The sequence below is a fragment of the Pan troglodytes genome, chromosome 18, assembly GCF_028858775.2.
Source record: "Pan troglodytes isolate AG18354 chromosome 18, NHGRI_mPanTro3-v2.0_pri, whole genome shotgun sequence".
Lineage (NCBI taxonomy): Eukaryota > Metazoa > Chordata > Mammalia > Primates > Hominidae > Pan > Pan troglodytes.
The window spans coordinates 6,647,558-6,672,513 of NC_072416.2; the positions used below are offsets into that span (position 1 = coordinate 6,647,558).

The 24,956-nt window shown below is 47.9% G+C and overlaps 1 protein-coding gene across 2 annotated transcripts in view; it reads right to left on the minus strand.

The window, feature by feature from the left end:
- The window catches only part of ADCY9 (adenylate cyclase 9), a 151,278-nt gene that overhangs the window by 36,460 nt on the left and 89,862 nt on the right, over positions 1-24,956 (minus strand). For both annotated transcript variants that reach the window (XM_016929306.4, XM_016929305.4), the window contains exon 3: positions 8,258-8,448. In XM_016929306.4, coding sequence (XP_016784795.2) covers positions 8,258-8,448 — 191 coding nt within the window. The remainder of the gene's footprint in view (positions 1-8,257; positions 8,449-24,956) is intronic.

The window sequence follows — 24,956 nt, forward strand, 5'->3', positions numbered from 1 at the left end:
CACAGCTGCAGGCATCTCCACCCCTGCTGAGAAGCCCTCCCTGGGAAGAGTATTTCCAACTCCAGGAAGCTCCAGGCATGGAAGCACCTCACTGCCTTGGGAGACAACTCTAGCGGCTGGCTCACAGGGAGCCGCACGGGCAGGCACGTTAGAGAAAAAGCAGTGTCATAATGACAGTAGCTACTATGACTTAGGAATGTCTATTGGCCAAGATCCTACCCGTGAACAAGTCGGGCCCCCATCCACACAATATCTGCAGTCTCGACTGTATGATCTCGTCCTTTGCAGCCACACTGTGAGGCAGCAATGATCATTCCGCAGACGGCCACAGACTCCAGGGCCCTGGGACCCGGACCACCGTCATATGGCTCTGGCCCCCTTTCCTGGCACAAGGAGGACCCAGGAATAATCCTGGCACCCTGCTCTCCTGGGCCTTGTTTCCCTAGAGTGACCTGAGCAGCCATGCCTGTCCTCCTGGTTCTTCCAAGCAGCACCCTGGGCCCTCCGGCATCAAGGGAAGTTTCAAGACTTCTAAGGTCCTCCCAGCAGCACGCCTGGCGGGCCAGGGAGTTTGCTGGCTGTTGCCTGGGTAACCTGAGATTCCCTGGAGAACACCCAAGAGCAAACTCTGCATTTTTCTGGATTATCTTTGCTCCTTCCCCCATGTGGACGTGGGCTTTGGAGGGAAGAGTGTAGCCATTTCTCTAACACACTTGGGCACATCTGCATTTGTTTTTAACACATTTCAGGACGTGCACCCTACATTCCGGTCAAAATATATGGCACAAAGCTATAAAATCGTTTTTTCTTCAAGGTTATTTCTCATCACAAGATAAATCATTTCTAAGCCAACAGCTGTCCCTTTTCAAAACTGTCAAGGGAGGGAGTGGGGAAACCTCTTTTCTCAGAAACGAGGAGGATACACCAGTAGAAGAGCCCTGGCTTTGCCTGCTTCGTCTTCTCAACACGACTGTCTTGCAAGATGTCGTGTTATCAGAAGCATCCTTTGCTCCCAAACTCAAAATGATGTTAACATGGTGAACAGAAATAGTCATGATATTGCAACCACAATAACCACAAACACAATTTCCTGAGGTGTTCTTTGAAACTCCTTGTATCTGCTTAGCCCTCGTAAGCAACCACGATGCAGGTAGTATGATCGGTTCCATTTTACAGATGAGGACACTGAGACAGAGCAGGCACTGGCCCAGAGCCACACAGTACGGTCGGAACCGCATAAAGAGGCGGTGAGCCCAGGCAGCAGAGCTCCTGGCCCCAACGATCTCCAGGTGAACGGGGCAGCCCGTCAGTGCGGCAGAGCCATGGGGCTAACTCTATGTTCCTGGCATTGCTGTTTAAGCTAACAGGTTAGGTACGGGCATAAGTACAAAATAGAGTATTTCTGCTAATGAAACATTAGAAAAAAATAGAAGCAGAATATTAGAAGAAAAGATAAGCAGTAATTATCACAGAAAAAGAAGTTTTCTTACATCCCCAAAGCAGTAAGAACAGACAGCAGATGGCCTGAGAATACTAGACAAGGCACCACATGAGCACACACGTGTAAAACTCACACACACAATCTCAGAGCCACACGGGGCGGAGTCGAAAAGTCCCTGGACCTCTCACTCAATCCCTCGGCCCTGAAGGACCACTGGGCTCAATAACCAGGCTGGTGATGACGATCCGAGTCAAGAATAGATGAAAATATACTCAGCAGACTGTCAGGCAGGAAGACTGTTACCAGCTGTGGAAACAGTCCATCATGAAGTCTAGATAAGAAAACATTTGGCATTTGGGGAAATTTCATGGAAATGCAATATTTCACTCTCTGGCAATGCCAGTTCAATGATTCCGCACATACATTTCCATCCCTCTCTACACACACACACACACACATATATATATACATAATTTCTTACTTTGAAATAATTTTAGACTTGCAGAGAGTGGGAAAGACAGTTCAAGGAGTCTGCATATATCCTCCGTACATACTCACCGTACGGTTATCAAAACCAAAGCAACTCATGCTGGCGCGATACCGTTAACTAAGCTGCAGGCTTTATTCTGATGTCCCCAGTTTCCCCAACGTCCCTTTGCTGTTGGGGTCTCCTCTAGGTCCCGTGTTGCATTTAGCCCTCACGCCTCCTGCTCACCCCCAGCCTATGGGGGTTCCTCTGTCTTTCTCTGTCTCTTCTGGCCCTCCTGCGTTTGAAGTCCTGGCCAGGCATTTTGTCAAATGTCCTGATCTGGACCTGCCTGGTGCTTTCTCAGAGCAGACTGAGGTTTGGGGTTTGCGGAAAGAATGCCGCAGAGGTGACATGCCCTTCTCAGCACACCACACTAGGGTACCGGATGGCAGTGAGCAGGGAGGCTCACCTGGATCATTTGGTGAAGGTGGCGTCTGCCTGGTTTGTCCACTGTGAAGTTCCTATTCCTCCCCCGCCCCCCACCTTTCTTTTTTGAGATGGGGTCTCATTCTAGTGCCCAGGCTAGAGTGCAATGGTGCAATCTTGGCTCACTGCAGCCTCTGCCTCCCAGACTCAAGCAATCCTTCCACCTCAGCATCCCAGGTAGCTGGGACTACAGGTGGATACCAACATGCCTGGCTAACTTTTATAGTTTTTGTGGAGATGGTTTTTTTTTTATTATTATTGTTTTTGTTTTTTGAGATGGAATCTCACTCTGTCGCCCAGGCTAGAGGGCAGTGACGTGATCTCAGCTCACTGCAACCTCCGCCTCCAGGTTCAAGAGATTCTCCTGCCTCAGTCTCCCAAGTAGCTGGGACTACAGGCACCAGCCACCATACCCGGCTAATTTTTAAATTTTTAGTAGACATGGGGTTTCACCATGTTGGCCAGGCTGGTCTCGAACTCCTGACCTCAGGTGATCCATCTGCCTTGGCCTCCCAAAGTGCTGGGATTACAGGCGTGACCACCTCACCTGGCGGAGACTACCCTTTAGTTTTACAACAGCTTTCTTAAGATGTAATTTACATAGCATATAATGCACCCATTTAAAGTATATAACTCCAGGGTTTATAGCATATTCACAGGGATGTGCAAGCATCACCACTATCAATTCAGACTACCACTTATAATAAATACCTATTTAATTTCTAAGCTATATATATTTATATATGTATGTGTTTATAAAACATAAAATCATTTTTTCAATTTCTACAATGAATGAAAAGCCCCTTATTCCTCAAATTGGGCCGACTGAGCCTATTCATAATGACTTGACACATAGAAAACAAGTAGATAAAAGAAGTGATCATTTAGGGTCATTTTCAAAATTCACTGTCACAAAAGGATGGTTCCTGAGGTGAGTGGCCTTAAAGGGGAAGGAGAAACCTTTTGAAAGCAGGACAGGTCCTCTCTGAATCATCCCCGTATGGGTAAATCTACATCACTAGCTTCATTACTGACTGGTCCATGTAGAAACACCCAGTGGCCAAGCAGCCCGGGGTTCTGAATAATAGATGAAGGTAAACTCAGGAAGACCAGCCACGCAGGTGCGCTCCAGGGAGGCCTTTCAGAGATGTACTAAGACTCTTTCACAGCTTAAATGGTTCCCTGATCAGAAGTAATGTGATACAACTAATTCAATTTTGGGTTTTCTTTTCTTTTCGAGATGGAATCTCACTCTATTGCCCAGTCTGAAGTGCAGTGGTGTGGTCTCAGCTCACTGCAACCTTCACCTACTACGTTCAAGGGATCCTCCTGCCTCAGCCTCCTGAGTAGCTAGGACTACAGGCATATGCCACCACACCTGGCTAATTTTTGTATTTTTAGTAGAGATGGGGTTTCACCATGTTGGCCAGGCTGGCCTTGAACTCCTGACCGCAGGTGATCTCTCTGCCTCGGCCTCCCAAAGTGCTGGGATTACAGGCATGAGCCACTGAGCCCAGTTGGGTTTTCTTTTTCTTCATGAAGATGTTGGAAAAGCTGTTTTTATTGATATATGGCATCTAGATCCACTCATCACCCACAGGGTTCATGAGAAAATGGAAAGCAAATGCCCGCTGGAGCGCTGACGTCACATTCAACAGGCCAAGGCACACATGCTCCCGTGTCATACAAGTGACTTGGTTATGGCCGAGAGCATCCAACCCACAGCAATGCTCAGCCGCAATCACTGTGAGAATCTTCCTCGAATCGGAACCGTGGAGAAGATGGGACCTTCCCCAGAGAGTCAGTGACTTCCTGCAGGCAAGCTGGGACCGTCTCTCGGCCCCTCCCAGTCCTCCATGGCTCCGTCTGTGGTCACTGTCCCTGCTCTGCGTGGAGTGAAGGCGTGCGTGCCGAGTGTGAGCGAGGCTTCTTCTCAGCCCTGGCGTCCACAGGCACCATTCCGGCTAATCTCCCAGCAATCCCGAGAGGTCTCTTCCTTACCACCACCGCACTGATGAGGAAAACTCTCACTTAGAGGAATTAAGTGTGTGTTTGCTCTTTTTTTTTTTCTTTTTTTTTTGAGACAGTGTCTCATTCTGTCACCTTGGTTGGAGTGCAGTGGCATCATCACAGCTCACTGCAGCCTCTAACTCCTGGGCTCAAGCGATCTTCCTGCCTCAGCTGTCTGAGTGGCTAGGACTACAGGCATGAGTCACTGCACCTGGCTGCAGTTTCTTCACAGTCGCAAAGCCAAGGCTTGAGAAGGGTCTTGCTTCAAGTTGCGCCCCTGCCCGCCGTGGTCCGCCTCCCCTCCGCGACGTTGACAGCGGCGTCCTCATGTCTAATGCTTACTCCTTGGTTTCCTTCTTGACCCCTCCTTCCTTCACTCGGGCAGTATCTGTCTCCCATATTATGCAATGTCAGGGCCCTTCGGATGAGGACCTCTCACTGCTGGTCATTTCAAGAACCCAAGGCCAGGCACAGTGGCTCATGACTGTAATCCCAGCATTTTAAGAGGCCAAGGCAGGAGGATGGTATAACCCCAGGAGTTGGCAACCATCCTGGGCAATATAGCAAAAAAAAATTTAAAAATTAGCTAGGCATAGTGGCACATGCCTGTGGTCCTAGCTACTCAGCAGGTTGACTTGGGAGGATCACTTGAGCCCGAGAGTTTCGAGCTGCAGTGAGCTAAGATCATACCACTGGTACTCTAGCCTGGGCAACAGAGCGAGATCCCATCTCTTAAAAAAAAAAAAAAAAAAGAAGCCAACACTTGGGTGTAGAAAGGGTTCCCTTTGAGCTATGACTTCAGGACCAAAGCCCTGGCCTTTGACATCACTATCATTTCCTGGTAGGTCGTTACAGTACACAGGTTATGTTACATTAGATAAGAATTTTCCAGCTATGACCTAGGAGATGACTTAAGGTCACAGAGGACACACATGCTAAGGGCAAGAAATAAACCCTTCGTGGGCGCTGCCCTGGTTCTACACAGTTCTGCTCGGGCTTCTGACTTCAGTCCTTTGCCTGGCTCTGCAGAGCTGCATCGCTCCATGTGTTTAATTAAAGAATTAAAAACTTAAGCCAAAAAGAAACTGTTAATTACTACATGCCAGGCACCATGCTCGACACTTGGGAAATATTTAAGTTATTTAACACTCAGTCTCTGAATGCAAAGGGCTCCCAGGAAGGCGCATAAGAAACAAAGATTTAAGATCGTGTATGTTACAGCCAAGTGGGACAGACTGAAGGGACTGAGAATTTGGAGACGAGGGAACAGCGTTATCAGCTGCGGAGGCACGGGAAGGCGTGGGGGAGCTGAACGGTGAATGCAGACAGGAGTTCAGGGGAAAGAGAAGCCATGAGTATCTCAAGTGAGCAGCAGCAGGAACAGGACACACGTGAAAATCTACGCATGCTCCTTCAGGGAACGTTTCCTGAACACCTTTTCTCTAATGTATTGGTCCTTGGCATGAAACTCCTTTTACTACATGAGCATTCCCCCAAAAGGTGTGACCACATTAGCCCTGCAAGGTGCAACTTGAAAAAAAACAATTGTGCTCAAAGAGGCCTGAGAATGCTGTATATACCGCGTCCTCCTCTGAAGGCCTAGCTACTGTCTACTAGCCTAGTGAAGGCTCTGAGAAGTCCTGCAGTAAAGAAACCCTTTCTGTGTTGAATATCCCCAGCTTCCCGAATTTACTTTACCACTGAGCGCCCTCCTCCCTTTTTTTGGAGACAGGACAAGGTCTCACTCTGTGGCCTAAGCTGGAGTGCAGTGGCACAATCATAGCTCATGCAGCCTAAATTCCTGGGCTCAAGTGATCCTCTTGGCTCAGCCTCCCAAGTAGCTGGGACCGCAGGCACAGGCCACCAAGCCCAGTTAATTTTTAAAATTTTTTTGTAGAGATGATGTCTTGCTACGATGACCAGGCTGGTCTGGAAATCCTAGCCTCAGGCATCCCTCCCACCTCGGCCGCCCACAGCACCAGGATTACAGGCGTGAGCCACCATGCCCGGCCTTCTGTCAACTTGATAGATCACAAGATTCTCAGAAACTTTCAACAATATTTGGAAAATCTCCACATGCCAAGAAGATATGCTAAATGGTTTTTGCTCATTCCGATCAAAACAAATAGATATGACTAGAGTACAATGTAGTGTAGAATCGCCATTGCTAAAACCGTGGTCACTAAACCCGTGAGCATGTGATATGGTGAACTCTGCAACCGCATCCCCTAACGGACAGAAACACACATATGTGGAAGCTAAAATGGCAAACACAACGAATTATATATTTTTGGCTTGGGGCTGTCTTTCACTACTTAAATACAGCTCAGTTTGCAGGCTGGAGGAAACAATTCTTCCCCAAATAGCAAAACCATTCCCGATTCCACCCCACGCCAGCCCCTCCCTGCCCGGGTCCGCTGTCTAGGAGCCCAGAGCTCCATTTTCTGACTCCTGCAAAACGTCAGCCCAGGCAAGGCGGCTGTCTCTAAAGTTTGCAGGCATCCAGGGAATCTCAGATACATGAGCTTTACACATGTGCCAAGAGTACGGGGAAGAGAGGTTCCAACACCACTGTCCCGGTGGTTTTCACCCAGGGGTGACTCTGCAACCCCAGGGGACACTGGGCCATGTCTGGAGACATTTTTGGTTGGCACAGCTGGGGAGTAGGGTACGGGTGGGTATGCTGCCATCTGGCAGGTGGCGGCTAGGGATGCTGCCAGCCATCTGACAGTGCACAGGACAGCCCCACAACACAGGACTACCTGGTCCAAAATGCCAGCGGTGCCAAGGTGAGAAGCCCTGCATTACACTAACAAAGCACCCAACGACCACGATCCACGAGCGGAGTTGACAGAACCCGAGTGCAATCATTACGTGTAACTGGGCGACAGGCACTATGTATTCTGACCCAGTAAGTAATCTGCATACCCCAGCTGACTGCCACATAATGAAGACTGTTCCTCGTAAATACCAATAGCGGCTTTCAAACCTGTGAATGAATGTGGAGAGGCAGGGACGTACTGGGTGAAGCTGTAACCACTGGCCGCCATCCTCACACATACCCCACTGTGTTATCTGAGAACACAAAGCAGCATAGGAGACCTGTTTCGATTCTCTGTCTCATTTTAAGAATGGAGACAGTAGATGTTTAAACTATAAAAATAAACAGAAGGTACCAGTGGGGAAACTAAATCAAATGTGAAAGCAAAGGAACAGCTCATAAACTGAAACAATTTCACACACCCAAGGTCGACCGCGCCAATTCCTTGGTAGTTTATGATGACAGGTCAGTCCAGAAACGGGCACTTCTAGGCAGCTACCAGGAGATCCTGGTTCCAATAATGAAATACTACAATGTTCTCGGCAGCCTGTCCTCTCAGTGAGCTGTGTCCTAGGATTCACCCACACCAACATCATTTCAAGTAATCATAAAATAGTGGATTTCAAGAGACGTAGAAGTATTTGAGAAAGTGGTCTCTGAAATCAGATTATCAACTAGCTCTCCACCCAAGGTGCCAAGGAAAGCCACCTTTACTGTCATTTATCACCAGCTTCTAGAAATCCCAAAAGGCACCACAGGTCCCAGGAAGAGAAAATAACTAATAATTCAAATGAGAAGCATCCTTATGCAATGGAAAGGCAATGGAGGTGCGTCATATGTCAAAAAGCAAGGATGTTAAAAATGCAGAATGCTACTAACTTTAGACTAAATATTAAAATCGTGAAAACCAAATCGAAGGTCATTCCAAGTTGTTTGCCTCAGACCTGGAGGCTGCTTATTATTTCACGTGCTCTACTGCAGAATTAATAGAAAGTTTTAGAAGTAGGAAAAAAAAAACAAAAAAACTAACCTTAAGGTTATCAAAGGTTTTGACAGTCTGCGCCAAGTCACTGACATTCCCTGATGACGCTGTCCCCTGTCCCCTAGGGCCTGAGGACACCTGTGAGCCGTCAATGACCTCAAAGCCAGAAAGCAAGGCCTCTGCACAGCTGCAGCGAGACTCCTTGGCTCTCTGACCCGATATCAGGTATGTCTTCAAACCTATGATGGATAAAAGTTACAGTCAGCACAGATTGAAAGCACCGTCTGTTGAAACGCAGCTCCGTCTTGCTCTCTGGGGAGGACTCACTCCTGGAAAGTTGAGAGTAAAGTGAAAATGTGAATAGGTCATAGTTTACGACGGACGTCCACGATCTCTCCAGAGAGATGCGGCCTCAGGGAGACCGTGGGCCCCCGAGACACACCAGTCACCCATGTTGCGTTTTCTTGGAGTAATGGCTGCATGTTTCATGTTTTACCTTCAGGGTTAAAATAAGCATTAAAAAGTTCCTCCATGAAAGGGTCCCAGGACCTCCCTGTGAAGGCAGCAAAGCAGATTGGTTGACCCTAGACACTGCTTGGGTTTATTTCCATCTGTGAATACCAGTCCAGTGAGTACCTTCCTAACGGTCAGTCTAGACGTCACAGCAGCCTCCGGTACTGACCATCTTACCTGTGTCAGAGGCTGCAAAACTACCCCGAAAAACAAGACCCTACCGGAGACCAAGAGGCCATTAAAACCTCCCCAGACTCAGAGCTGTTGAGCATCTATTTCCTGTTGGATTCAAACACTCACCCCAGGAACATTCAGCTTTTGTTAAGCTGAGGTCCACATGCATTTTATTGTCTCACAAAATCCCCCATATAGAAAAAAAAAAAAAAGGTGGCCAAAAGGACACTTGACCTGTATCTTTACAATTCTCCTTTGAGGCTGAGCTAACAGCCGGACCCACACTGCGCCGGAAGGAGCTGTGAACAGGTGGGTGGATCCTGCCCCGGGAATCTGCTGGGAAGATGGCAAAGGAGCAGCTTTTCTAGAAAGAGCCCAAGGAATTTTTGAAAAAGAAGCAAACTTTATTTAAAGAAATCCATCCTTTGACTTCACTGGAATTTAACCAGATGGCAAATGTATCGGAAGGAGGGACAATGTAATTTAACATTTAAATAACATTTATTTCAGGCCTGGTGTATGCCACACACCGAGAATAAAATCATGAACAAAGCAGGGTCCCTTCTTTTTTTTTTTTTTTTAAATTGAGATGGAGTCTCACTCTGTCACCCAGGATGGAGTGCAATGGTGCGATCTCAGCTCACTGCAGCCTCCACCTCCTGGGTTCAAGCAATTCTCCTGACTCAGCCTGTGAGCAGCTGGGATTACAGGTGTCCACCACCACGCCTGGCTAATTTTTGTATTTTTAGTAGAGACAGGGTTTCTCCATGTCGGCCAGACTGGCCTAGAACTCCTAGTGATCTGCCCACCTTGGCCTCCCAAAGATGACAGGTGTGAGCCACTGCACCCGGTCGCAGGGACCCTTCTTGAAGGGTTTAAGCTCCAGCTTCAGGTCGTGAAGGGTGTGGCATGGAAAGATGCCATCGAGAGGCGACGTGTCTACAACACTGATCAACTCTGGCTTCTTACGCTGGGTACATATTTGGTCAGCGCTTTAAAATTAATTAATCAGAAACCTAGGGACTACTTCATCAATAATCCCGAATCATTTTATAAGTATGGCCCCAACTCATCACTTCACCTCCCTCTCTCCTTGTAAAAATACTACGTGGCTAATCTTTATAAGTCAACTGTTCTGAGAATTTGCCAAGAGTCCTAGAAACACGTAAAGACAGCCTAGAGCGTAGCCAGGTCATAGCTGAGAATCAAAAGACTTAGATATTTTTAGATGCCAACTGGCCCCAAGAAACTCTTCATGTTTTGTTTTGTTTTGTTTTTCCTTTAGAGATAGGGTCTTGCTCTGTTGCCCAGGCTGGAGTGCAGTGGTGCAACCATGGCTCCCTACAGCCCCCACCTCCTATAGCCTCAGCCTCCTGAGTAGCTGGGACTACAAACGTCCGCCACTATGTCCAACTATTTCTTTCTTTCTTTTTTGAGATGGGGGTCTCACTGTGTTGGCCAGGCTGGTCTCGAACTCCTAGACTCAAGTGATCCGCCCATCTTGGCCTCCCAAAGTGCTGGGATTGCAGGTGTGAGCCACCACACCTGGTCCAATGGAAATCTTTCACTCTTACTTAGTTCCTGAACTTTTGTGCATTTTCTTCTCCAACAAAAACCCACATCCCAATGTATGCACAGGATCAATCACGACTGTAACACGTATACACTGAAATGGAAACGTGAACTGGAATACGACGCAGGAGTGAAGGCATCTTTATACTAATTTCTCGGACCTGTCCCAGGCGACACCAGACTGACTTTGTAACTTCACTTTGCCAGAGTTAAAAAATGCAACCTATGTGGACTCAAGAGAGGACAATGAGCTGCCAGGGCTTATACCCGCCTTCATCAAAGAAGTACACGCAAGGAGGCCTGTCCTGGGGCTGCTCTAAGGGTCTCCTTCCCATGACTCCTGAGTGTGGCCCACAAGTCACCAGGTGGCAGGGTGGTGACAGGAGCCACTGACAGCCAGTGTGACTGTGGATGGCCACTCTGGAGACCGCAGTCCCCACATACTGAGAGAGGAGGGACGTTTTTTTGATGGGAGGTAGGAAAAGTTGCGGCTGAAGGATGAGGTTTTCCATTATGTCTGTGGCTGGCCCTGCAAGGTGCTGTTGGCTCAGGGTGCCCCTGCCTGAGGCTACGGCTCCCCATGCACCAGGGCTGCCCTGGGAGCATGAACTGGGCTGCCTCTCAAACCCAGGAAGGGGCTCTCGCCCAGGTGACTGCGCACCTGCTCCCTGTGTGGCTCCGGGACTGCAAGAGAAAGTCAAGATGGCCTCTCCTGGAAGTGCGTGGCAACTGAAGCTGAGAGAGGCTGAGCAGGGAGGCCTGAAGAGCTGGAGCACGACGGGACAGCCAGCACATTCACAGCGCTCAGCACGGCAGTCCACAGGGAGCACGGAGTGGCAGCGGCGGCCTCTGCTCACAAGCTGGGCACGTGCCTCAAGCACATCTCCAACGTCTGCTGTTGCTTTTTTGTACTGGGATTACTGAGTCACTCTTAATTCATGAAACATTTATTAAGCACTTCCTGTTTACTACACACTGATGGGTGCAGGGACGATGTGTGACTATTTTGGCCGAGATCGTGACCCGTGTGGAGCCCATTACCTGAAGAGGGGCCAAGAGGACAAGCAGGTATGACTATGGTCAGGCGTGCCAAGTCCCAGGACAAGGAAGGACGGGTGCTCCAGGAAGCACAGGAGGGGGCATCTTGAGAAGCCTCAGGAAGGAAGGGGCTGTGGCTCGAATGTGTCCCCTCCAAAGTTCAGGCGTTGTGGAGTGAGAGTCTTAAGGAAGCAGGGCTTTAAGAGGTGACGAGGCCAGGAGGGCTCCTCCCCTGCGATGGGATCAGGCGCCTGCATAAAGGGGCTTGCTGCAAGGGGCTCTCTCGCTTGCCCTCCAGTTTCCTTCTCCCTTCCAGAAGATGCAGCCCTCCCCAGACACCTGAACCTGCTGGTGCCTTGATCTTGGACTTCCCAGCCTCCTGAAGCATGAGGACAGAAATTTCCGTGCTGTATAGATTACCCAGCCTATGCTGTTCTGTTATCGCTTCACAAGCAGATGGAGACGGACGGATCAGCACCCTCCACACGGAGAACTGAAAGACGGGGCGAGGTCAGCCCGGCAATAGCAATCCAGGCCAGGGGCGGGGGTGGCTGACACCAGGCAGGGGGATTACTAGAACAGGTCATGAAAGGCCCTCTACAGAGGCGGCCTGCAGCAGGCATAGCTAAAGGATGGCTTGGAGCTCAGTGTGGCTGGAGCAGAGAACGTGTGCAGGGAATGGCCAGGGCTGAGCCACAGCACCTGTGCAGGGCACTGTGTGGGCCATCCTGGGAAGCCTCCATTCTGGGGCCACCGGCAGCAGGGGGGCGGGAGCAGAAGGAAGAGCCACATAGGAGGCATGAGGCGTAGGACAAGCCAGGGAGCCGGTGGAAATGCCAGCCACAGCGGGTGGGAAGTTGGGAGGCACGGGAGTCAGGAAATAACAGTGGAAACGGGAAACCTACTCCCCACAAACTGCTGGCGAGAGGCAAGGCTCCCATTACAAGCAACCAAGCGTGATGGGCGAGGGCCTGGCCGCTGGAGGGGGCCTCGGAGTCGGGTCCAGGTCCACCCCCTAATCCCGTGATCTAAGTGAACTGCTTCATCTCTGCCTCTCAGTTTCCTCATCTCTAAGGGGAGGACAGGAGCAGGGCTAGTGAGCTGCTTCATTGCTGCCTCTCAGTTTCCTCATCTCTAAGGGGAGGACAAGAGCAGGGCTAGTGAGCTGCTTCATCGCTGCCTCTCAGTTTCCTCATCTCTAAGGCGAGGGCAGGAGCAGGGCTTACCGCACGGCTCGCATGTAAGGCTTAAATGATCAACACGCACGCAGCAAGCACTCGACATTAGCTGTGATTATCGACGCAGTGTTTGATCTGCGTATCATTGGAATCTTTTTCATGCACCTTCTACATACAAAAGCATTTGCAAAACTGTTAAATCAATAATTGCTCCTGATTTGTTTCTGACTTGAGTTTTTCTTTAGGAAGCGCTGAATGACCAACCCGTAGTGATAACATGATCCTACTAGCTTTACGAAGGTCAAACACACCTCTGTGTCCACAACGAGCAAAATCGGGAAGTAAATTATCTTTTTATTTATGCTTCAATATGGAAAGCTAAATTTAAAGTGAAACCTTTTGTCAGAACCAGAAGGGTTATCATCCTGACAGGTAAGGCAGAGCCCAGCTGCCTAATCACAAACGCCTGAGAAATACATCAGGACAGGTTACTGAGTTCAAGCCCAGCGAAAGTCTTAAGTCAGGAGACTCTGCAGGCGACATGATTTAATGAATAACCACACACATGGACCCTGGGGTCCAAGTTCATTAGAATGGCTCTTTTGCAGCAGAAGTTCCAAAAAAAAAAAAAAAAAAAAAGGCAGCTAAATGATTTAAGTGTAGTGTAAACAGGAGAATAATTAATATGATTTCTTATATTCTTTCCTGGTTATCCATTGATTTTAAACCTCAACAACAGCAATGTCTTTTATCAGCTTAATTCTACAAAGGCTACAGAGAGGGGTGGGCATTTCCTAATGGGCTCCTGTCTGACGGGGGAATTTGTCTATGGCTGTGTGCGTGGAGGTTAACGCAGTTAACGTTCTTAAGTATTCTTAAGTATAGTGTCACTTCTTTGAAAACTAAAACTGCACTTTGCACATAGTGGTGATCAGGTTTGGTGACCCAAGTATAGGAAGAGTGACTGACAAAGCCCATTTTGGAAAAGAGTGATGGGCGAGGCCCATTTCTGGCCTCATTTGTCCCGGTCTCTTTCTGTGGGATTCTTGCCTTGGACTGAGATACCCTCAGCCACCAAGAATCAAGGACCTGACTGCCAACTCAACAGAAAGAGAACAACAGCGAGGCACGGGGATCACAGCTGTGACCCCGGCACTCTCGGAGGCCGCGGCAGGAGGATCACTTGAGCCCAGGAGTTTGAGACCAGCCTGGACAACATAGCGAGATCCCATCTCTATAAAAAATTTAAAAATCAGCTGGGTGTGGTGGCACCTGTGGTCCCAGCTACCCAGGAGGCTAAGATGGGAGGATCACTTGAGCCCGGGAGGTCGAGGCTGCAGTGAGCTGTGACTGCGCCGTTGCACTCCAGCCTGGGCAAGAGAGTGAGACCCTGTCTCAAAAAAAAAAAAAGAAAAAAAGAAAAACAAGCCAGGTGTGGCGGCACACACCTGTAAATCCCAGCTACTTGGGAGGCTGAGGCAGGAGAATCGCTTAAACTTGAGAGGCGGAGGTTGCAGTGAGCTGAGATCGTGCCATTGCACTTCAGCCTGGGCAACAAGAGTGAAACTCCGTATCAAAAAAGAAAAAAAAAATTAAAAGAAAAAGAAGAAAAGAAAAACAAGAAAGAGAAGAATAATCAGGAAGGAAAGACTGTTTTAAGACATGACTTTGGGAGCCAGCCACATAGCATAACAAATGCCTAGAAGCTTACGTCACTTATGACTTAAAACAATAAACAGAAAAGAGGCAATCAGCTTGGGCTGGTTCAGAAACATTCCAAAAACGTCTTTCACTTTGCATCACATTCTTCCTCACGACTAGGTCGGAAACGACCAAGCGGCATGAGAGTTATTTAAACTAAACTGTAATCAGCCAATAAGAAAAATAAAGATAAAAATACTCTTAATCTACCAAATAGCCAAAGCCTATGGAGTCATGGATATATTTTATAATTATCTATTCTTTCTGCGTAAGAAGAACAAAAGTTTTGGTACAAAAGAGAGAATATTTTTCATATGTTAACATTAAAATGCTCTCCGGAGGGTTGTAAGTCCTTCCTACTCATATGCACCATAAATAACCATAAGAACTGATTTGTTCTTGTTGTCCCAATATTTGATGATAAATCGCAAGTTCCTACTACAAATGGCTGCTGGTGAAACTTAACCTCTTCTTAACAAATGAAGTCCCAGGTCAGGCGCGGTAGCTCACGCCTGTAATCCCAGCACTTAGGGAGGCCGAGACGGGAGCATCAGTTGAGCTCAGGAGTTTGAGACCAGCCTGGCCAACATGGCGAAATCCCGTCTCTACTAAAAATACAAAAATTAACTGGGCGTGGTGGCACATGCCTGTAATCCCAGCTACTCAGGAGGTTGAGGCAGGAGAATTGCTTGAACCCAGGAGGCGGAGGTTGCAGTCAGCCGAGATCGCACCATTGCACTCCAGCCTGGGTGACAGAGTGAGACTTTGTCTCAAAAAAGAAAAAAAAAAAAAAAAAGAAGTCCCAAATAATAAAATATGAGACGGATTTATGGAAGAAAGTGAAAGAAACAAAGGGTAGGCACCTTGCCTGTTTAATTTGATCTTCTGCTTAACCAAAAAAAAATTTTTTGTTTTTTTTTGAGACAGAGTCTCACTCTGTTGCCCAGGCTGGAGTGTAGTGGCGCGATCTCAGCTCACTGCAACCTCCGCCTCCCAGGTTCAAGGAATACTCCTGCCTCAGCCTCCTGAGTAGCTGGAATTACAGGTGTGTGCCACCGTGCCTGGCTAATTTTTGTGTTTTTAGCAGAGATGGGGTTTTGCCATGCTGGACAGGCTGGTCTCGAACTCCTGACCTCAAATGATCCGCCTGCCTCTGTCTCCCAAAGTGCTGGGATTAAAGGCGTGGGCCACCACACCCAGCCAGAAAATAAAATTTTAGAGCGTGTGCACGCATACTCTCTCTCTCTCTCCCTCCCGCTTCCCCACCCCTGCTTCTAAACAGGTACCTTCTATACCCAGCTTCCCTCTCTCTCCCAGTAATGGCTAAACAGCTGCCATCACAGCCAAATGGGAATGACAGGCATCCCCTGAGTGACCACATTCCCCTGTTTTGGCCTTTTTTTTTTTTTTTTTTTTTTTTGAGACAGAGTCTCGCTGTGTGGCCCAGGCTGGAGTACAGTGGCTCCCTCAGCTCACTGCAAGCTCTGCCTCCCGGGTTCACGCCATTCTCCTGCCTCAGCCTCCCGAGCAGTTGGGACTACAGGCACCCACCACTATGCCTGGCTAATTTTTTTTGTATTTTTAGTAGAGATGGGGTTTCACCGTGTTAGCCAGGATGGTCTCGATCTCCTGACCTCATGATCCGCCCACCTCAGCCTCCCAAAGTGCTGGGATTACAGGTGTGAGCGACCGTGCCTGGCTTGGCTTCTTATCTTCTGTATTCCGAGTTAATAAATGCCCCACTGCTAAATGCTACATTCCAGAATGCTAACATAGGGAGAGTCCAGGAGTCCACACACTTCAGAGACCCTCGCCTCCCACCTCTAAGAAACCTCTTGAATTAGGGTTTACTAGCACGAGCCTTCACAAAGACTGTAGAAATGAGTCTCTGAGAGACGACACCCAGCACACCCAGCACACCAGCGAACAGCCCACCAGGTGCTATCTCTGTCATTCATTTGCTCATTCGCTTGTTCATGCACCCAGCAGACTAAATGTTTACTGAGTACTTACCGAAGGTTAGGATCTGGGCTAAGGGTTGAAAGAAATAAATAAGTTAAAAAAGAAAAAAAGCCACCTAGGTGACTTTCACTTCAATGCTTGACCTCAGTTCCCTTGTCTAGATAATGGAAATGCTGGCCGGCGCGGTGACTTACGCCTATAATCCCAGGACTTTGAGAGGCCGAGGTGGGCGGATCACTTGAGGTCGGGAGTTCAAGACCAGCTTGGCCAACATGGCAAAACTCTGTCTCTACTAAAAATACAAAAATTAGCCAGATGTGGTGGCAGGTGCCTGTAAGTCCCAGCTACTCGGGAGGCTAAGGCAGGAAAATCTCTCGAACCCGGGAGGCAGAGGTTGCAGATAGCCGAGATCACGCCACTGCACTCTAGCCTGGGTGACAGAATGAGACCCTGTCTCAAAAAAAAAAAAAAAAGAAAAAGAAAAAGAAAAAAGAAAACAAAAATGCTGTGATATGATGGTCATATCATAGCACAGGGCTGTTGTGAGGATTAAATGAGTTGATTCATGTAAACAGGGACATCCGAAAAAGGGAAAGACAGTGCTTGTCCTGAGAACAGCTGTGAATGTGAGGACAGTCAGTGAGTGACGATCTGGACCCACAAGAAGAGAGTCACATGCATTCAAGTCCAAGTGTCTATGGGCTGTTCAGAAGCAACAAATGGCACTTCAACAACGAGTTGCAGACAACAAAATGGAAATGAAGGTCTGCAATAACTATTAAGAATCCTGTAACAGAGCGGAGTTTAAATAATGGGAAGAGGCTATGAAACAAGAGAGCTGGGGAAAGATACCAGAACTGAAACAGACCACCAGCTGATCAGCTTTTATTTGTGAAATGACAGCACCAAATGCACCAGATGCCACAGACAGGAGGGAGGGGGATAGGTCACATCTGCAGAGGGAGGGGGTCAGGTCACACCTGCAGCAGGGACCGGGGTCCCAGACCGTGTTCTTGTCCCTAGAGAGCTAACAGCTCATCCGTAGGTTTCTAAGAGGTGCTGATTCAAGCACACAGTGTAGATGATGAAAAATAGATTATAGAAAGAAGAGAAATGAAAAACTAAATTTAAAATCTGAGACTAGGTAGCCACTAAATACTTGAAAACAAAAAAAGGGAATACACTGAAAATGGAAATAAAGCTGTATGATGTTTAGTGAAAGAAGACAGTCCCACAAGGCCACGAACTAGGTGATCCCCTTTATGTGAAATGTCTGGCATAGGGAGATCTGTAGACACAGAAAGCAGATGAGTGGCTGCCATGGGTTTAGGAGAGAGAGGGTGTGACTGCTAACGGATGCAGGGTTACTTTTTGGGGTGATGAAAATGTAAAATGAGGCTGTGGTGATGGTTGCACAACACCATGAATACACTAAAAACCACCAAATCATACACTTGAGAGGATGAATTGCATCGTATGTGAATTATACTTCAATAAAGCTGTTTTTTTGAAAAAGAAAAGGAAGCTGCGTGTGGTGGTGCATCTCTGTGATCTCAGCGACTTGGGAGGCTGAGGCAGGAGGACTGCTAGAGCCCAGGAAATGAAGGCTGCAGTGAGCTATGACTGTGTCACTATGCTCCAGCCTAGGTGATAGGGTGAGACCCTGTCTCAAATATAATAATAATATTAATAATACAATAAAATAAACTAAATACAGTAATGTGAACATCAACAAGGTGCAATAATTCTGAGATTTAGAGAAGAAATAAAATAAAGCTGGGAAGAAATACACCCTCCCTGAGAATACAAGGTAGAGTGAGCAGTAGCAGGTAAATGAAAAATATTAAAGGCTTAGAAACAGATAATGTGGGCCAGGCATGGTGGCTCAAACCTGTAATCCCAGCACTTTGGGAGGCCGAGGCGGGGGATCGCTCGAGGTCAGGAGTTCAAGACCAGCCTGACCAACATGGTAAAATCCTGTCTCTACTGAAAATATGAAAATTAGCCAGGCGTGGTGGTGCACGCCTGTAATCCCAGCTACTTGGGAGGCTGAGGCAGGAGCATCACTTGAACCCAGGAGGCAGAGGTTGCAGTGAGCCAAGATCGCGCCATTGCACTCCAGCCTGGGCAGCAGAGTGAAACTCCTTCTCAAAAAAAAAAAAAAAAAAAAAAAAAGATAATGTGGTAGAGCTAGGGCAGAAAAACATGCAAGTCAAGAATAAGGCCAAATAACCTTGAAGAACTAAAAATTCAACATAGCAAAAGTTCAGAAGTCTGGGAGAGATTAAATAAAACAAAACAAAAGAAAATTTGACCTTCATGAAATAGCTCCAAGAATCATCCAATTTGCAGCTCTCACTATTGTAGTCCAACCTAAAAACGCCGGGCCGACACCCACATTGTCTTCTTCGAGCACAAACACACTTCTCCTGCAGCAGGTGTAGCCCGCACAGCATGGTGAGCCCAGCCACACCCGCATGCCAGACGCTTGGCCACAGAAACGCAGAAGCGGCCACTGTCCTTGCCTGGAACACAGATGGGCCTTTTCATCCAGGAGGAGATTTACTTGCAAAGGCATTTTCTTCTGACCCACAGGTGGTTATACCTGCACTGACACCTCCTGTGGGCATCTTCAGCTGGAAGAAAGGCCACCGAGGCTGCGGAGCCACCTCTCCTGTAAACATCATATCATGCAAAGGAAAAGCTCTAAGTTGCAGAATATTCTTCTTTTTTTTTTTTGAGATGGAGTCTCGCTCTGTTGCCCAGGCTGGAGTGCAGTGGCATGATCTCGGCTCACTGCAACCTCTGCCTCCTGGGTTCAAGCAATTCTCTTCCTCAGCCTCCTGAGTATCTGGGATTACAGGCACCTGCCACCATGCCCGGCTAATTTTTGTGTTTTTAGTACAGTTGGGGTTGCACCATGTTGGCCAGGCTGGTCTTGAACTCCTGACCTCAAGTGATCCACCCGCCTCGGCCTCCCAAAGTGCTGGGATTACAGGCGTGAGCCACCACGCCCGGCTGATGCTGAACATGCGTGACTAACCTTCCGTGGGAGCAGTCATGCCGCTGCCTTCACCACCTGTTGCTTCTGGGAAATGTGGATCCAGGCTGCTGGCTCTCTCCCAGATCGTATCTGCAGCACAGGCACATGCTTGCTGTGAATTTCCACACTTGTCAGATCACCCGGTTTTCAACTTGTTTTCTAGTTTTCTCTCTTTTGAAGAGTATTTTGCACACTGGCTGGGGCAGAGGCTGACAGTTTCCCAGACTGTGTTTTCTTGTTTACAGAGCACATGCAGACTTGCTCGAGTCATCTAACGGAGAAACCCAAAAACCTCCATTTTTTCCTGAGGTATCTCTGCTATCTCTAGTTTCACTTCAGCAGCACTGGTGGCTGAAATACTATGGACTATGTATTTCGGACTTTCTTTTTCTGACCTTTTCTGGAAGAATCACAGTTTTGTGTGTGTGTGTGTGTTTTGTTTTGTTTTGTTTTTTTAAGAGAAAAGGTCTTTCTCTGTCACCCAGGCTGCAGTGCAGTGGCATGATCACAGCTCACTGCAGCCTCGACCTCCTAGGCTCAAGTGATCCTCCCACCTCATCTTCCCAAGTAGCTGGGATGACAGGTGTGCACCACCAAGCCCACCTTCTTTCAAAAAAAAATTTTTTTTTTAAAAGATGGAATCTCACTATGTTGCCCAGGCTGGGCTTGAACTCCTGGCCTGAAGTGATCCTCCGGCCTCAGCCTCCCAAAGTGCTGGAATTACAGGCATGAACCACCATGCCCAGACTCAGGTATTTATTAATAACCTCAAGGTGTTGCTGCACATTCCATAAGTTGAGAGCAGGTCCACTCTGCCACCCAGGGATGTCCCAGGCTGGGCGATTTGTTCTCCCACTGCACACCATGCAACTGTCATTTATGCCTTAAGAAAATCCCATTGAAGTTGTGGACTCAATGCACAATCAAAACTGAAAGCAAAACCGAGGCAGTGAGTAGTGAGTGCCCAAGCACAAGAGGAGGGGACAAAGGCTGGGTCCCCGGCCATCCACACACGGAGAGCTAGCTCATAAAACAGTGACCTGGAGCTTCCAGTCAGCAGCCCTCACTCCCAAAAGGGGTGAGGAGTCTTCAGAAACTCCCCTGTCTTATGGCAGAAAGCTGAGCTCTGCACAGACCCTGGAAAAACCACTGTTGTCAAAGGAGAGATGGAAGTGGGCAGAAAGCCCAGGAAGGAGGGTTCCAGACTAGTGGAGGTACTAGCCTCCAACAAGACAGCTGAGTACTTAGAGAAGAAGAGACACATGCCAGGCATGGTAGCTCATGCCTATAATCCCAGCACTTTGGGAGGCCAAGGTAGAAGGATCACGTGAGGTCAAGAGTTTGAGACCAGCCTGGCCAACATGGTGAAACCCTGTCTCCACTAAAAATACAAAAATTAACCGGACGTGGTGGCAGGTGCCTGTAATCCCAGCTACTTGGGAGGCTGAGGCATGAGAATCACTTGAACCCAGGGGGTGAAGGCTGCAGTGAGCTGAGATCGCGCTACTGCACTCCAGCCTGGGCAACACAGCAAGACTCCATCTCAAAAAAAAAAAAAAAAAAGAAAAAGAAAAAGAAAAAGAACTTTCTATGAACTTCCCGTGATGATGGGTACATCCTGTAGCCGTCCAGTTCTGTGGCCTCCAGGCACATGTGGCTACTGACCACTCGAAATGTAGCTAGTATGAACAAGGAATTAATTTTTTAATGATTTCAATTATAATTTAAATTTTAAACAGCTACATGAGGCTGGCAGCTATGTAGGAAGCAGTGAAGATCCACATCCTTCCTTATTGGTGAAAGGAATGAATTGGAAACAGAAAGTTCTTTTTTACCTTTATTAAATAAAGGTGAAGTGGTAAGAACTACTAAAAGAAAATGGGTGGGATAAAAGTAAAACTAAATATGAAACCAGTAAGTATTCACTGTTATTTATTATAGATGACATTTAGACGCAAATACGAGAGGGAGAGTACCCTGTATATTAATAGCAGGGATAGCCAATTACAAAGTGGAATAGGCCAGGCGTGGTGGCTCACGTCTGTAATCCCAGCACTTTGAGAGGCTGAGGCGAGTGGATCACTTGAGGCCAGGAGTTCGAGACCAGCCTGGCCAACAAGATGAAAACCCCTCTCTACTAAAAAATATACAAAAAATTAGCCGGGCTTGGTGGCGCACATCTGTAGTCCCAGCTGCTTGGGAGGCTGAGGCAGGAGAATGGCGTGAACCCGGGAGGCGGAGCTTGCAGTGAGCTAAGATCGCGCCACTGCACTCCAGCCTGGGCGACAGAGCGAGACTCCGTCTCAAAAAAAAAAAAAAAGAAAGTGGAATAGAAACAGTTACTCTATCGAACAAAATAGCAGATAATGTTTTAGAATAAAGAAACAAAAGAGCTGGAAACATGTGAACATTTTCAAAAAAAACCCTATAAGTGGGATGAGATACTGGTTCACAACTCTAATTTAGAGCCTATATAAACACATTAGCTTGACCTTGCTTGACATGTATTATTTCTAAAAAATGTTTTAAATGTGAATATTTAGAAGATACACCATATTTTCTGCTTTTTATATACTATAAATTTTACTATGTGAGTTTAAAAAGCGGTTGGTAAAACACACACCCAAGCTCTCTGATCTTTCACACCCATTAAAAGCAGCACATGTATTAAACACACTGCTGCACAATGGGCATGCCATGGGAGCTCTCCAACCGCATTGGGCTTGAATGTTTAACTAGGCCTGAAGCCACAGTGCTAACAAGATCTGGCAGAGACCGACAAGGCCACGCCGGCAGCAGGTGTTTCAGGAAAGGTATTAACTCCACCATCCCTTGCGCTGAAGCCTTAGCCTCAGGCAAATTCATGAACCAGGTGGAATCTAATTCAGGTCACTTTGGCCAATCTCCACTTTCTACCAGCCTCCTCCAGGTCCCTACTGCCTTGGGAGGCCCCCTACCCACCTGCCAACCTATCCCCTCACCATCTACCGGCACCAAGTCTGTGTGAGCACACTGTAGATACACGAGCTCCGTCCCAACTCAGAGCTAGGAGAGTATCAGAGGCCAAACGCCTGCCCCCTGCTTCTGGGCTCCATCAGCAGCCTGGGAGGCCACCCCCTGCAGCTGACTCATCTGCATACTGAGACTTCCTGACACAAATGGAGGTGACAATATTCGTTCCCCCATCATATCCCAGAAATTCCCTTATTGCCGACATCCATTCTGGGTTTTTACTGCGCTTCACACGAGGACAATTCCACGCTGAAGTGGCAGGTCCCAGCACCAGACTCCATCAGAACACTTCTGTTAGAGTCTTTGAAACGCATGAAATCCCCTTTAGGGTCCATAATAACGCCTTCTGGAAACTCGACGGCAAGCCACTCACCCTCAGCCCTATCAGACTCTGTGGCTCCTTACATTTCTGTGACATACTTAATTTGCAATGTCCTCTTTTCCATCATGAAATAAAATTAAATTCATGGACAACATAACCTTTAATCACTGAGACCATAAAGGACACCTCCAGCGGCTGACTAGCCTTCCCTCAGCCACCTTTGTGCCCAGCCTAAGGGCAGGGTGGCACCGGAGCCTCCATGCTTCAAAGGTGGCCACCAGGGCCCATCCCCCTTTCCATGCTTCTCCCTGCCCAGAGAGAAACAGCCTGAGGACAGGTTAAAGACTAAATACAACGAGGCATGGTGGCTCATGCTTGTAATTCCAGCAATTTGGGAGGCCGAGGTGGGAGGATCACTTGAGGTCATGAGTTTGAGACCAGCCTGGCCAACATGGTGAAACCCCATCTCTACTAAAAACACAAAAATTAGCCAGGCCTGGTGGCCCATGCTGTAATCACAGTTCCTCAGGAGGCTGAGGCATGAGAATGGCGTGAACCCGGGAAGCGGAGCTTGCAGTGAGCCGAGATTGCACCACTGCACTCCAGCCTGGGCACCAGAGCGAGACTCCGTCTCAAAAAAAAAAAAAAAAAAAAAAAAAGACTAAGACTATGCCACAGTTCTGCATATGCATGCATTTATTATATACATATATGTATAAGGTACATATTTGTATGTGTATATCCGTGCATATGTGTATATCTGCAGCAATTTTTTTTAAAAGGAGAAAATAGGCCAGAGCCAGTGGCTCATGCTTGTAATCCCCGCAATTTGGGAGGGTGAAGCAGAAGGATTGCTTGAGCCCAGGAATTCAAAGCCTCAGTGAGCTGTGACTGCACCATTGCACTCCAGCCTGGGTGTCAGAGTAAGACCCTGTCTCTAAAATATAAATTAATAAATAAAAATTAAACGGAGAAAATTTCTTAACAACTTTTATCCTATTCATTCTTTCAACACATAATAAGCTCCTGAAATCCGTTAAGAATGAGATTAGACCTATTCTAAATCCTACTAACACCTTACATTGACTCTGTCTTATTAATCTCAGTACTGTAGTACCTGGGGGAAGGCGCAGCACCGTGGACACTCAGAAACGTCAAGAATCAAATCACATCTCTACAACGGTGGTCCATCTGCAAACAGCATGGAGATCAAGGAAGGGCAGAACAAAGTACTGAAAGTGCTGTCCTTTCTCTGGAGGGTGAATTACACAGATCAACTTTCTTCACATAATAAGAAACAAGAAGTTGTTTGTTTATGGGTTCTATGGGAGCACCCGCTGCAGGCCACGCTAGACGCTGGTGATAAAACTGTGAACATGGCGTCCATCACCTGACTCAGTGGTAGGAACCAGTGGCAGGGAGAATCCACAAGCAAGGACCCGAGTCACCAGCTGTGATTAAGAGCCAGGAAGAAAGCAAAAGCTTCCTGCAATAGAGAATACCCAACATGCGGTTTGCACAGAGTCAGGGACGTCCTTTCTGAAGAAATGAGACTGAAGTGGAGATATCACAGTGAGATGGAGGCAATTGCGGTGGTGTAGGTCTGGGGAAGGCACGAGGGATGCAGGGATCAGCATGGAAAGGACGGTCCCAGCATGCTCACTTGGCTGAAAGGTGGCAACTGTTCCCGATGCAGACTGAGGGAAGAAAGTGTGGCATGAGACGAGGCTGGGGAGGTGGGCCAGGCCCTGGGAGCCATTAAGAGGTTTCTGCCTGGCCAGGTGCAGTGATTCACACCTGTAATCCCAGCACTTTGGGAGGCCGAGGTAGGCGGATCACTTGAGGTAAGGAGCTCGAGACCATCCTGGCTAGCATGGTGAAACCCCGTGTCTACTAAAAATACAAAAATTAGCCAGGCGGGGTACATGCCTGTGATCCCAGCTATTTGGGAGGCTGAGGCACGAGCATCGCTTGAACCCAGGAGGTGGAAGCTGCAGTGGGCCGAGATTACGCCACTGCACTCCAGCCTTGGGGACGGTGGGAGACTCTGTCTCAAAACGACAAGAGGCATCTGACTTACATGCTAGGCACACACAAGAGCTCTGCAGTGTTTTAAGTAAGACAGCACACAGTTCGATTCTTTCTTATTTTGCATTTTAATTTTTTAACTTTTTTTTTTTTTCCTCTTGAGACGGAGTCTTGCTCTGTTGCCCAGGCTGGAGTGCAATGACA